Source organism: Vespula vulgaris, chromosome 23 (assembly GCF_905475345.1).
Source record: "Vespula vulgaris chromosome 23, iyVesVulg1.1, whole genome shotgun sequence".
NCBI classification, from domain to species: domain Eukaryota; kingdom Metazoa; phylum Arthropoda; class Insecta; order Hymenoptera; family Vespidae; genus Vespula; species Vespula vulgaris.
Window position 1 is genome coordinate 1968349 of NC_066608.1, and position 12548 is coordinate 1980896.

The 12548-nt window shown below is 37.0% G+C and overlaps 1 protein-coding gene across 1 annotated transcript in view; it reads left to right on the plus strand.

Moving 5' to 3' along the window:
- Positions 1-333: 333 nt before the first annotated feature.
- The window catches only part of LOC127071775 (cell adhesion molecule 3-like), a 31572-nt gene continuing 19357 nt past the window's right edge, over positions 334-12548 (plus strand). The window contains exon 1 of the mRNA XM_051011418.1: positions 334-1703. Within this exon, the coding sequence (XP_050867375.1) occupies positions 1631-1703 (73 nt within the window). The 5' untranslated portion in view covers positions 334-1630. The remainder of the gene's footprint in view (positions 1704-12548) is intronic.

The window sequence follows — 12548 nt, forward strand, 5'->3', positions numbered from 1 at the left end:
AGAGATAGAGACAGATATAGAGAAACATATTCGTGTTAGTAGACGTTTCCAAGAGAGAGACGGAAATACACATACACGCGGAACACATACATTTTCGTAAGGGAGAACGTGCGCGAGCGAACGCAAGCGTGTAAACCATCCTCCTTCTCGCACATCGTCGTCCCTTAGCTTTTCCTCCCCACCCACCTCCCACCCTACCCTTTACTTTTCTCCCTCCACCCCCCGCGTACGTGCCGTGGACGGTGGCGGAAAGCTGTGCGCGCCAGAGCACCGTGACAGAGGGTGGATTGGAAATGCGCATGCTCCCACAGCCGAGAATCTCCCTAGTCAGGGTAAATCTGCCAGTGAACGAAGACGTGTCGGCGTGTCGGGTTGTGTTTTATGTGCATCAACGATATCGCGTTCGCGACAAACCAGCAAAGGAAATAGTTCGAGAGGATAAATTCATCGAACTTTCGATCATTTTCATAATACAAATATTTGAAACCCTTCAGAACGGGAAATCGAATCAATCGATAAATGTGATAACGATAAACGGTCTCCATCTTCTCTACCACCCTCTCAGTGGGACCGTAAGGGGCCCATTCAATATTTGTACTTTTAATCGTGTGTGTTTAGTGAACTTAGTTTCAATCGTCGAATGAATTTTATCTACTGATATATGTATACATATATATCTATGTATCCATCGTTCGCTTGTGTCGGTTAATCATAGCTGTGCTTTACTAATTTCTATATATATGAACTGTATACGCGCATAGAAATAGAGAAAAAGAGAGATAGAGAGAGTATATCGAGAATATATCAATGCTGTGTGATCTGTGCGGGTCGTGCTATCTCGATAACTTTTGACATAGTTTGACTAGTGACCTTCGAGGATAAGATTCTATTTCGTAGATTGGATTCAGTGAATCGAAACTAAATTCAACTTGGGAATGAAGATCAAAGAGAAAGATCGTACATTCTTGGTGCGTCATTGAAATCATTCGTTCAGTACTTTCGAATGGTGTTAAACGTACCGGAAATAAAGGAAAAGTAGAAAGGATTGTGTGATCGTAAAGTGAACAGACAAGTTTGAAGAATAAAACTAGTGACTTGAGTGACTTTAAGTTGAACGATTGATCGCGAAGAGAGAAGTCATTTTTTGGTATTGAACTGTCGAAACTTTTCTAATAACGCGACTTTTTGAAAAAGTACACGTTATTTACAAGAAAGTATAATATAGGACATTAGAAGGATCGTTCTTAGAAAGTTGTAACACATCGGGAGAACTGTGTGCGCTGTTGTTCAATCGCGTATATATTCGAGAAGCCCCCACATTTTGGGTGTGGATTTGGTTACTCCGGTGTCGCGAGATTTTCAAAGATCAAGAAAATTTCCTTTCTCTTTGAGGGTGAAACGTCGAATCGAAAGTTTTGTCAAAATAGTTTGAAAGCTTGAATCGTTCGATTGATTTGATTGATTTATTTGTTTCTTTCTTTTTAATCTTCTCGTGTTACATGCTCGCGTAAAAATAGTATCCATGGTTAGAAATATGAACTTGAAATAATGGGAGAACACACGAAGAGAATAATGTAAATCGTTTTAATATACAACACAAGTGCTTTTGGAATACAACGTTTCAACACAAATGCTTTTGGAAATGGCTCTAAGGTGGCAAGCCAGGCTCTCCATCGCTGCCATACTCTTCATGTGCACCGAAGGTAAATGCATCGTTTAGTTTAGATTTTATCTTCGATATGACAGTTCATCTAATCCGTCTATTGTGATTTTTCGTTGGTGAATATCTTCGTTCGAAAATATATTCCGTATATCGTTCGATCGAACGAATTTTCCTCTTCGATGATAGATATCTATCTTTTCAGAATGTGATATAATATATCGTAATCATTGTTCCGAATCAAATGCAACGATCGCTATCGAAAATTACGATAAATATCCAAACGCCGGAATGTGAAATCGTATTGACGAACGAAATGAACGAAGGAAAATATAAAGAAATTATAATAAAATAAAATTAAGAATTTCAAAGATGAAAAAGATAAATAAATAAATAAATAAATAAATAAATAAATAAATAAATAAATAAATATATAAATATATAAAAATTAAAAATAAAAGAATAGTTATAGTGTAACGTAGAAATATATTTACGAGTGTCACAATTATATCTTTACTAGGAATAACGCTTCATTACTTCATTATGCATATGATCGTCGCGCTAATTATCGCGGTTGAATGCATTTCATCGTAGAAATCACGTCAATTTTCGCATCGTCGATAGAATTTCATTAAATTATACATCTATGTATGTGTATATATATATATAAATGTACATAAATATTATATCCTATTTATGTATACGTAATACAACGATTGTATTACACGGTGCTCAGTTATTATTAATGAAAGCAAAATGATAATAATTAGATCGAAATGAATAAATATCCTAGATAGACAGAGAAAGAGGAAGACACAGAGAGAGAGAAATAGAGATAGAGAGAGAGAGAGAGAGAGAGAGAGAGAGAGCTGGAAAAGCGTCTTAGGTATAAACAGGGCAAGTAACTTCATGTTCAAACTCATCGTTCTTCATTAAAGGGAGAGCGTCTTCGAACTTAGACGATGAAGTTGTATGTAGAGACTTATGTAAAGAGTTTGCTAGAGAGAGAGAGAGAGAGAGATGGTAGTATCTAACGCAGGGAAACTAACCAATCGGATAGTCAGAGTCTAGATAATTTTACGTTGTTGGTCCATCCAAGTGAATAATTCAATATCCTCCAAAACAACACGCAAGCCACGCGTTATATATAAACGGAAAGTTATTCGATCGAAGCCACGGTATTGGGCGATAAAACGGCATAGTTAATGGAATTACAAACGTTGTATGTGCCCGTTCGCGATCGAGCTCTATGCACGTATACGCGTACAACGATGCAACTTCGGCTCTTGCATTATTCATAAGTCTATCCGATCAAGCGGTACGCGTGGAAAAGAAAAAAAAGAAAATAAATTGAAAGAGAGAGAGAGAGAGAGAGAGAGAAAGAGCGACAGAGAAAGAGAGAGAAAGAGAGATAGGAGAAAGAAAAAGAGAGAAAGAGACAGAGAGAAAAAAAGGAAAAGAAATTAACAGGAAGAAACGAAGAAAGTCTTTAACTTCGTTCTAGCTATCACTAACCCAGCCAATCACCCATCGTTATATATACTCAACAACCCACCCACTCTCCTCCTAGCCTCGTCCTTGCTAGTTCTTTTAAATCGCAAAATCTCTTTTAGAAATCCGGCTTAGAACATTGTACAGATTTCAAAGGATTCGAACAAACAAGTTGAAATTAAATTCGATGGTAGGTACAAGAGAAGGTTGAGGCATGGCGGTGATGGTGATGGTGATGGTAGCAGCGGTGTAAAAAGTAACGTATAGGGGTGAATGTTTCGCGTGTAACCGGCACAGTTTTACACACCAACCACCCCAGTCAGAACCCTTCTCTCACCCCCTTCTACCTTTGTCCCACGAAAACGAACAACTTTCGCAATTTCATTCGACGAGGCGCGAATTGTTCGACTCGCCATGTTCGCGGGACCACGAAACTTCGAAACGGACAAATTAAACGGTCGTGCCACCGCCATCGAGAGGTGGTACCACTCGCGGTGACGTTGGTGGCGAGCCACGAGACGATATCGTGCCTCTCAGGTCGAATATCGCACGAAAGAAAGAGAGAAAGAGAGAGAATAGAAACTATCACAAAGTTCAACAATTAAAAGGAAGAGTTATTCTTGATCGAAAGAATGTAAGAAAATCTAATCTGAACGAGACTTTTTGTTTTTTCGTTTACGCCTTCGATAATTATAAATAACAAAAAATAAAATTAAATAAAGAAAAAGAGTCAGAGAAAATTATCTTTCTAAAATTATCTGTCTGAAGTTACGGAATGGAATGTTTTCTTTTTTTTTTTTTCTTTTTCATTTTTTTCTCTTTCCCTTTCTTTCTCTTTCTGTTTTTAAAGTCTGCGATCGTAGAGACCGATAAGATACAGGTCTAACTATAATGTAATATTTTTTTATACGTACCTACAGCCATTATATACCACGTTTTATTATTAGTATGGGTATTAATCTTTTCATCGTGTTACCATAGAAGAAATTTTGCATCAGAATTTCTTTTATTAATACTAATATAATGAGTTCGCGCTATTTACTAGGATTATTTCCGAGGTTATCGTAAATGATCAAAAGTGATGGAACTATGTTATCGTAGTAGTTCAATGTTATTCGCGTTGTTATTTATGATTGAGGAGTTTGATTGATGTGTTTTATGACGATTAAACGAAATAAATGTTTAAACTTCGGGATAATATTCAATTACATTACGGTAAATCAGGGATCGCGCAAAGATATATAGATCTCGCGAGAAAATTTGAAAGGGGGTCTATATACATAGGTACATATATACACAAACACACACACAGACACACATATATATATATATATATATAACGGAAAAGCGCTAACGTCGTCGTACGAAAGTTTAAGTAAGTAGGTTAAACTGAGAAACGATCGATCCGTTCTGTCGTTGTCCGTTATCGGTCTCTCTATATTCCTAAGGCGTTCTGAAACGCAGCCAAAACGTCATCCATGTTTCGATATACCTATACTATCGATGATGTAGCTCTTATAAATTTTGCTTTTTACGATGTTCCGTACGTACATTGAAATCTACGATGAAAAGACCACTTGTATTAGAATTCGTTCACGCAAAAATCATATTTATCATAGGATTAGTGAAAAATCATAGGCGTATCATTGGACGAAACGGTCAATGAACTGTTAACTAGTTAAAAACTAATCAAATATTCAACGTGTGCGTGCAGCTTATCGAGGAACGATCGTTGAAGAATTTCACGACTTTAACCGAGCGAAAGTCAACCCGCCAAGTGTTACAACCTGTTTTCTTTGAAAGCGTTAAGGCTCGAGGAAAAATGATTTGCATACAAAACGCGTGGTTTGCTGGGCGAACAAAGTATGTACGGAACCGTGAACTGAAGTGCTTTTGTTAGAATGCGGAAGGAAAAAGGAGGTGAAAGAAGAAGGAAGAGGGGGAGGAGGAAAGAGAGATTAGAAGAAGTTTGACTTCAAAGATTATCCTGATCGCCTTATTTTTTTTTTTCAATGAATCTTAAAAAAAAAAAGAACGATCTTCTCGATGGACTCTTCTTATCGTTTTTTTCATTTTGTTAATACGAAATCGTATCTTGGAACGATTTGTATTTTGAAAGAAAATAGAAATGAAATAATCGACGTGTGTTTTAACAATATGACGTATGTTTCTTCTTCTTCTTCTTCTTTTTCTTTTCTTCTTTTCCCCATGACACGTTACCCGTGGACAAGTTCGTGAAATTAAGCCGAGCAATTTCATGCTTGTGAAAATGGTCCTCTCTCTCTCTGTCTTTCTGTCTTTCTGTAAAATAATCCTTCCTTCGTGAAAATTGCAGAGGATGCCTTCGTTATACCAAATATCCCTCCTTCTCATTTGGATTTTCATCGTCCTCAGATAAATTCCAATATTTCTAACATGTTATCGTCATTCCTACGACTTCTACGAACTTCTTGAATGAATTCAAAATATATTTCCAAGGATTTCTTAATCAATCGGATCTCGTTCGAATTCGTTTTATTCAATTTCATTTATTTTATTTCATAATTCGACGAATAGAGATATAATCGATCCTTCTTTCATTGATATTTTTATTTGAATATTCAACTCGCAACTCGATCGAATGTCATAGAGTTTCTGGTCGTTAGGAAAAGCAAATAAAACTTGCAAAAGTCCCGCGATGGAAATAACGTATAGCATTTCCAAGTAACGACGTAATCGATAGACAACCCGTTGGGATCCGACGATTTAAAAAAGGAAAGAGGAAAGACGAGTAAATGCTTATCCCCTTTCCCTCCTCCTCTTTTCTCTTCATCCTTCACTCACTGACATAAGTAACTCATGAAGAAAGTCTTGTCATAAATATCAAGGACAACAAAAACAAGGAATCGTTTCTGATTAGTACGTCGATGGGATCGTATAACGTTCGTCACGATTAGAATTTGTGACCGTATTTATGGCTGTATTTTAATTGCAAAAAATGGTTTGAAATAAGAAATAACTTCTCGTGTGGTTATGGGGTGTTACCCGAATATAAAAAATGAAGTAACAATGATTAAATATGATATAACAATAGGCAATAATTTTCTAAGACAATAATTACACGTTCGTTAGAACGATACATTTGTTACTATTAAAATTTGGATTTACTATTATACTTATCTTTATTTATCCTTTAACGAAAGAAATAATTTCCTTCGTTTGCTATTTTTAAACGTCATTATAGAGAACTATACTTGGTTTCTTATCTATGATAAAAAAAAAACCAAGATAATTGCATGTTCGTTCGTATTATGTCTTATCTCTAAACTTCGTCTTAGAACTGTATTCATTTCCCTATCTTTGATACGAAAAAAGAAAAATTAATTACAATATTTGTTATTTCTAAAGCTTCGTTATAGAACCATACATAGTTTCCTTGTTTACGACATATACATCTAAGATAACAAAAAGTAATCGCACCTCTCTGGAAATTACATGTTATCGGTGAACTTTAATTAACAACAACAGCAGTAGTTTTCCTTGATCAACGATAAATACATATATATTTTTTTAATAAATTAATAAATTAATTGCACGTTCGTTCGTATTATTTGCTTATCTCTGAACTATCGTATTAGAACGATATTCATTTTCTCTTATCGTTGATAAACAGAATCAACAGAAAGGATTCCTTGGAGAAAACAGGAGGATTAAACTTTTGGAATAAGTTTCGAGAGAGAACTCGACAATGATCGATTCGAATCGAGAACTACACTGCACATTCAATGAAACTCAAAGGAATCGTCCTAAGAATTCTCTGGTAGAAGATTAGATTTGCATTCTATCATTCTCATTGGAGTTACTCGGCTCGACGGGGTTAAACGGAAGATTATTTCAAAATGAACTCCGTGGTGGCTGGCAGGTGTTCCGCCGATCTCTCGAAACTTTCCCGCGAAACTTCGTTCCAGGAATCGTTTTAGTCCCTCGTTCCTCTTTCTCTGTTTCCTCCCCTCTCTTTCTTTCCCAACCATCCCCATTGCCTACTACTCACACCTCGACACGTTCCTCGGCACATGAAATCACACGAAGTATGACGAACCTTGAAATAACTTTCCGCAATAATAAAGCACAACGTTGAAGCGTGCATCTTCACTTTAATCTCGCGTTTCTCATTTGCCTGCCTCATAATTCGCAAGGAGAAAAAAAGGGAGTAAAAGAGAAAAAAGAAAGAAAGAAAAAGAAAGGGAAAAAAAGAAGATGGAAAAAAGACTAAGGGGGAAAAAGTGTGTGTGTGTGTGTGTGTGTGTGTGTACGAGAGAGGGAGAGAGGGAACAAAGAAAAAAAAAAGGAAAAGAATAGACTGTCCAGTAATTATTTTCGCACTTCTGAAAGTGTCATGACTAGGATTACATCACACAAAAAGATGCATTTACGTGCGTACACATGCACGCATATAAATATAAATATAAATATATATATATATATATATATGGAAATGAAGAAAATTCTTCTTGAAACAGGGACTTCTTCTTTTTCTTAACCCGTTTCATTTTTTTTCTTTTCTTTTTTCTTTCATATATATATTTTTCCCTTCCTTTTTCTTCCTCTCTCTTCTCTTTCTTCTTCCTTTTTTTTTTTCTTTCGAAGAAAAACATCTCGGATTAAAAGTTTCGTCCGGCGTACTTGAATCTCACCTTATCTTTTGCGGGATACAATGAAACGACGACTCGAAGCGGAAGCACTCGCTCGTATACATTCCACTTTTTCGGTTAGACGAAAACGAGCATGGCCCGTAGTGTCCTCGGTCTACATTTTTGTTAGGAGGCTGGGACGGTCTGACTTTTCGGAGGACGTGCTACTTATTTAAGTAGAACAAACTTTAGTCCCGCCGGCGTCAGTTCGTTCGTTCGTTCTCTCTCTCTCTCTCTCTCTCTCTCTCTCTCTCTCTCTCTCTCTCTCTCTTGGTACAGAAGCGATAGGAACCTTTCCCCGTTCGTGTTAAGGTAGAAGAGGAAATCATTAACGGATTATTCGCGAGTCGCTTCCATGCGTGTGCAGAATTAGTTGCGAAGTTTCACGAGAGAACTTTCTCGCTATTCTCTCGATATAGTCGCACACATACACACATATATATATATAAGTGCGCACACTTCCACATTCCACATTCGAAAGGTTTATCTTCCAAAATCATTCTTTGTATTTTTGAAAATAAACGATCTCATGGTTCCGTAATTATTTCATATTCCGTAATTAATTTTACAAGGCTTTCGTAAGTAAATATCAGAACAAATTTGACGATGAAATTAATTAAATCCATTTTTTCTTTTTTTTTTTTTGAAACGCGCTTAAATATTACGTCTCATAATGTATCCAATATTTTATTATATTATTAAATAATGAGAAACGATAAAGAGTAATTTGTTAAATAGGAATGGATTAAATACGATCGAATTTAAGGGTCAAGGGAGAATAGAATAATGATAGAGGAAGTAACATTGATTTTCATGAACGTTTTAACCAAATCCTTCTTTACCTTCTTCCGGTGGATTTTCAAATACGAATTCGCACTAAATGCGAGACGTGTGTATATAATTCTGGTAGAGATACGTGAATGTACGTAACACACGCAATAGAGAAGTCGCGATCCCCGGTACAGTCGCAACCGGCTGCATTGCCTTGTTACGTGGTTGCAGTCAGCTCACAGAGGGAGGAAACATTAAGTTTCTCCGTGTTTTAATTACGAGCCACGAACGGGAGCACCCTCGACCTGGTTAAACGCAACTTGCTCGCCGCTAGTCTCCCTGTGTTTCCGTGTCATGTGACGGACCGACCGACGGATAACCTTATGGAGAATCATAAGTTTTTGTTCTACAAACTTTTTCATTGTTTACAATTTTTATTGTAAGATATAAATATCTATATACGTGTGTATGTGTGTGTACATAGACATACATAGCTACATATATATATGAATATATATATATATAGGTATATTCTATCATTAAGTTTATCCATTCAAGTTCGACCTCCAGTAACACGTTCCAGATTCATAGGAAGGACTAAAAAAATGTCATTAATCACTCAAACTCACTTATACGGTGACACCAGACACCCTTCTTTCGTCCTTGTTACGATAAAAGGGATAGAAACGGAGAGGAGAGTCACACGGTTAGGCTTAGAGAGACGAGAGAAATCTGACCGGGAATCATTAGATACCTTGGCAATGGCATATGTCTGTTCGATCGGTATTTTATGAGACTGGGGAATAGTTAGCTATGTTGTAATTTATTGGAAGGGAGACGAACCTATTTGTCCGTGTAAATTTCTCTCTCGGACGTTGTTGTTCTTGTTGTTGTAAGATATATGGCTTGCTGGTTTCTCGATGAGTCAGATCGATGAACGATTCTGAAATATGATACTTAAGTGAGACTTGAGTCGAATTGATCGATCGAAATCAGTTCGGAGAAAGCTATCCTAAAGTTAAGTAACGAAGCAACAAAAAAATATATATATATAATTCTTATCGTCGAATGTATCCGACTGTTGTAAGCACGTTAACTCAACCGATAAGCTTAACTTAATGTTTGATAATTTCTCAACATGTTTCATATCTGTTCCGTGATTTACTTACATCGTTGTTATCTTAAGACTTAAAAACAACTTTCAGGTCGTATATGGTGCCTACGCATAACGATTTATTTCTGTGCAATCTTTATCGATGTGAAAGGGGAAAGAGCATTAACGTAAGCTTTCGCGGCTTGGCGAGTGTTGCAACAAGGTAACCAACCTTTGTAAAAGGGACCACACATCTGCGATGTAAGTCACGCGAGGGCCATGTGTGATTAAATTACATTACCCCTTTTTAAGAGATAAGCTCAAAATTTATCGAGCTTATTTATCTGAGACTCGAGCATTATGGTTACCTCATACACTGTTTTTTTCTTCTTCTTCTTCTTCTTTTCACTGCTCTTTCTTTCTTTCCTTCTTTTTCTCTCTCTTTCTCTTCTCTTTTTTTAAGTTAAATTTGAAGCAACGTCAACCTCTCGTGGTTGAGATAACCGACGATAGGACTTAATTGTTAGCCGAGTCTCATGTATTTTTTTTAATCAACGTTAAGTGCCCCAAGCAACTGTACAAAATCTATTCGAGGCCTGGATTCGCACGTTTTACACGTCATATAAAGTTATCACGTTTGGCTCTTTCAAACAAAGTAGTCTCCTTTGGCTTACTCGCTTTCTCGCGAAGTATTCTTACATTTCTTTCGAAGCCGCTCGTTCTAAGTCCCCAAGCAACATAAATATTCAAGACGTCGACAAGAAGGCAGAACTTTCCGTTCTAGGTAAAAGAAATTAGAACGAAATATACGATACGTCCAAAGCCATAGAATTTACTTAAACATCTTAATAGCAGAAGTCGAACGACGATTCCCCGATGCGAATTGAATTAATAAGGAAATATAAAAATTTATTGGAAAAAGCAAACGTATATATCTCTCTCTTGCTTTCCTCGAAATTCATCGAATTTTCGAATAACAAAGTTATCGCTTTTTCAATATGGAGTTTTTCGGTAGGATGTGATAATATAGGTTGCTAGAGTTCCATATAGCATCGTGGTAGGACGTATTCTCATCCGTTTTCCATCAGCTACGCTTTATGGTTGGACTGCAGTAAGTGCGAGCAGCTGTTGCCGTATCCGTTGATGTTCTTATCCCAATAGTTCCGTCCGCAAGCAAGCAACCAACCAAGCAAGCAAGCAAGCAAGCATTTTGCTTTTCCATCCCTTGCCAACACCGATGGTCCACTCTTGGGAACGATAAATCACGGACGCTCCATTTTCCTTGTGTAATAACGAACGTTGCAAGAAAACGATAACAATAAGTTTATCGTGTCGTAAAAGAATAATAACGTTGGGAAAGAACAAAATGCTGAAACATCTTCGAATTCTCGAAGGAAGAAAGAGAAAGAAAGAAAGAAAGAAAGAAAGAGAAAAGAGAGTTTAGAACGAATCGAGCTAAACTCGCTAAGATAATTTGTACCCTCTAATCAAATGAGTGTTCGTTTTCATGATATCTCGAACGCTTTCGTCGTTATCTTGACTATTCCTTTCTAACTTTACACGTTTTACGATCGGCTATTACGGTGGACGCAATCTCTGTTCCGTCGTCGTCGTCATCGTCGTCGTCGTCGTCGTCGTCGTCGTCGTCGTGAACTGAACCTCACCTGTAGCAATAACGCGAAAAATCGTTGAGGGGTTGTTGGAGGATGACGGAGGACGCAATTACCGCTGGCCGTTGCTTTAAAAGAAAAGAGTATGAAGAAGAAGAGAAAAGAAGAGAAGAAAAGGAAGGAAAAGAAGAAAAAAAAAGAAAGAAAAGAGAGAGAGGAGAAAAGAAGAAGTAAGGAAAGTCTAGTCTTATCGACAAATTCTCCTTCCTCTACTAGACTGGCCGAAAACGAATGACTAGCAATTTGTAGGACGAATTGGGTGTGAGACTATAAGTCAATGCTGCGAACCAGTCACAGTCTTACCTTCCTTTGCTGTTACTCCTCCGTGATTTAACTTCTTTCTCAAAAGTATCTCTTTCGTTTTGTCTTTCTCTCCCTCTCTTTCTCTTTCTCTCTTTTTTCTCTCTTTCTCCCTACTTTCATTGGTACGACTTTTTCACGACTCTTTTTCACGAGCGAGCTAGTTCGAAATCAAAACGATGAGTGGAAACGAACCGACATCACGACTCCGTCATAAAACGCAACGAGTACGATTCGAGAATGAGAAACACTGTAGACAGGCAGTCCACCACGAAAATTTCTTTTCTTGCAAAGTGTCGACTCACGTGATCCTCCAACGATAACTCTAACGATAACTCGCTGATTATTTATTTTTCCTTTCGGATTAAAGTTCTTTTTTCTTTCTTTCCTTCTTTCCTTTTTTCTGTATTTTCTTTCTCTTCTCTCCTTCCTTCTCTTTACTAGATAATCAAGGATAGAAACATTTGTACAATTTCTAATAATGTTTCCCTGGAAGGAAAAGAAAGGAAAAAGAAAAAAGAAAAAAAAATAAGGAAGAAGTCGAAGAAGAAGGAGAAGATGCAACTTCTGTTCTAATGCGCACGAGAAAAGTCCGTGTCGTTTATAAGCTCTTCCAGCTTAGTTACCTCTCTACGAAATTAATTAAAGCGAGCGAGACCGAAGTGTTTGAAATGGCAAGAAACATCATTCTCCGGTTAGACGCCACGAGAATCCTCTCGAAATCGCGACATTCCGTATAGAATATATAAGAAAGAAAGAGAAGAAGATGGATACATAAAGATAAAATTAAAGAACGAGAGAGAGAGAGAGAGAGAGAGAGACAGAGAGATGGACAGAAAGAGATAGATATAAAGATTATTCAATATCAACGTTTCCATGAAAGTAATAAGATA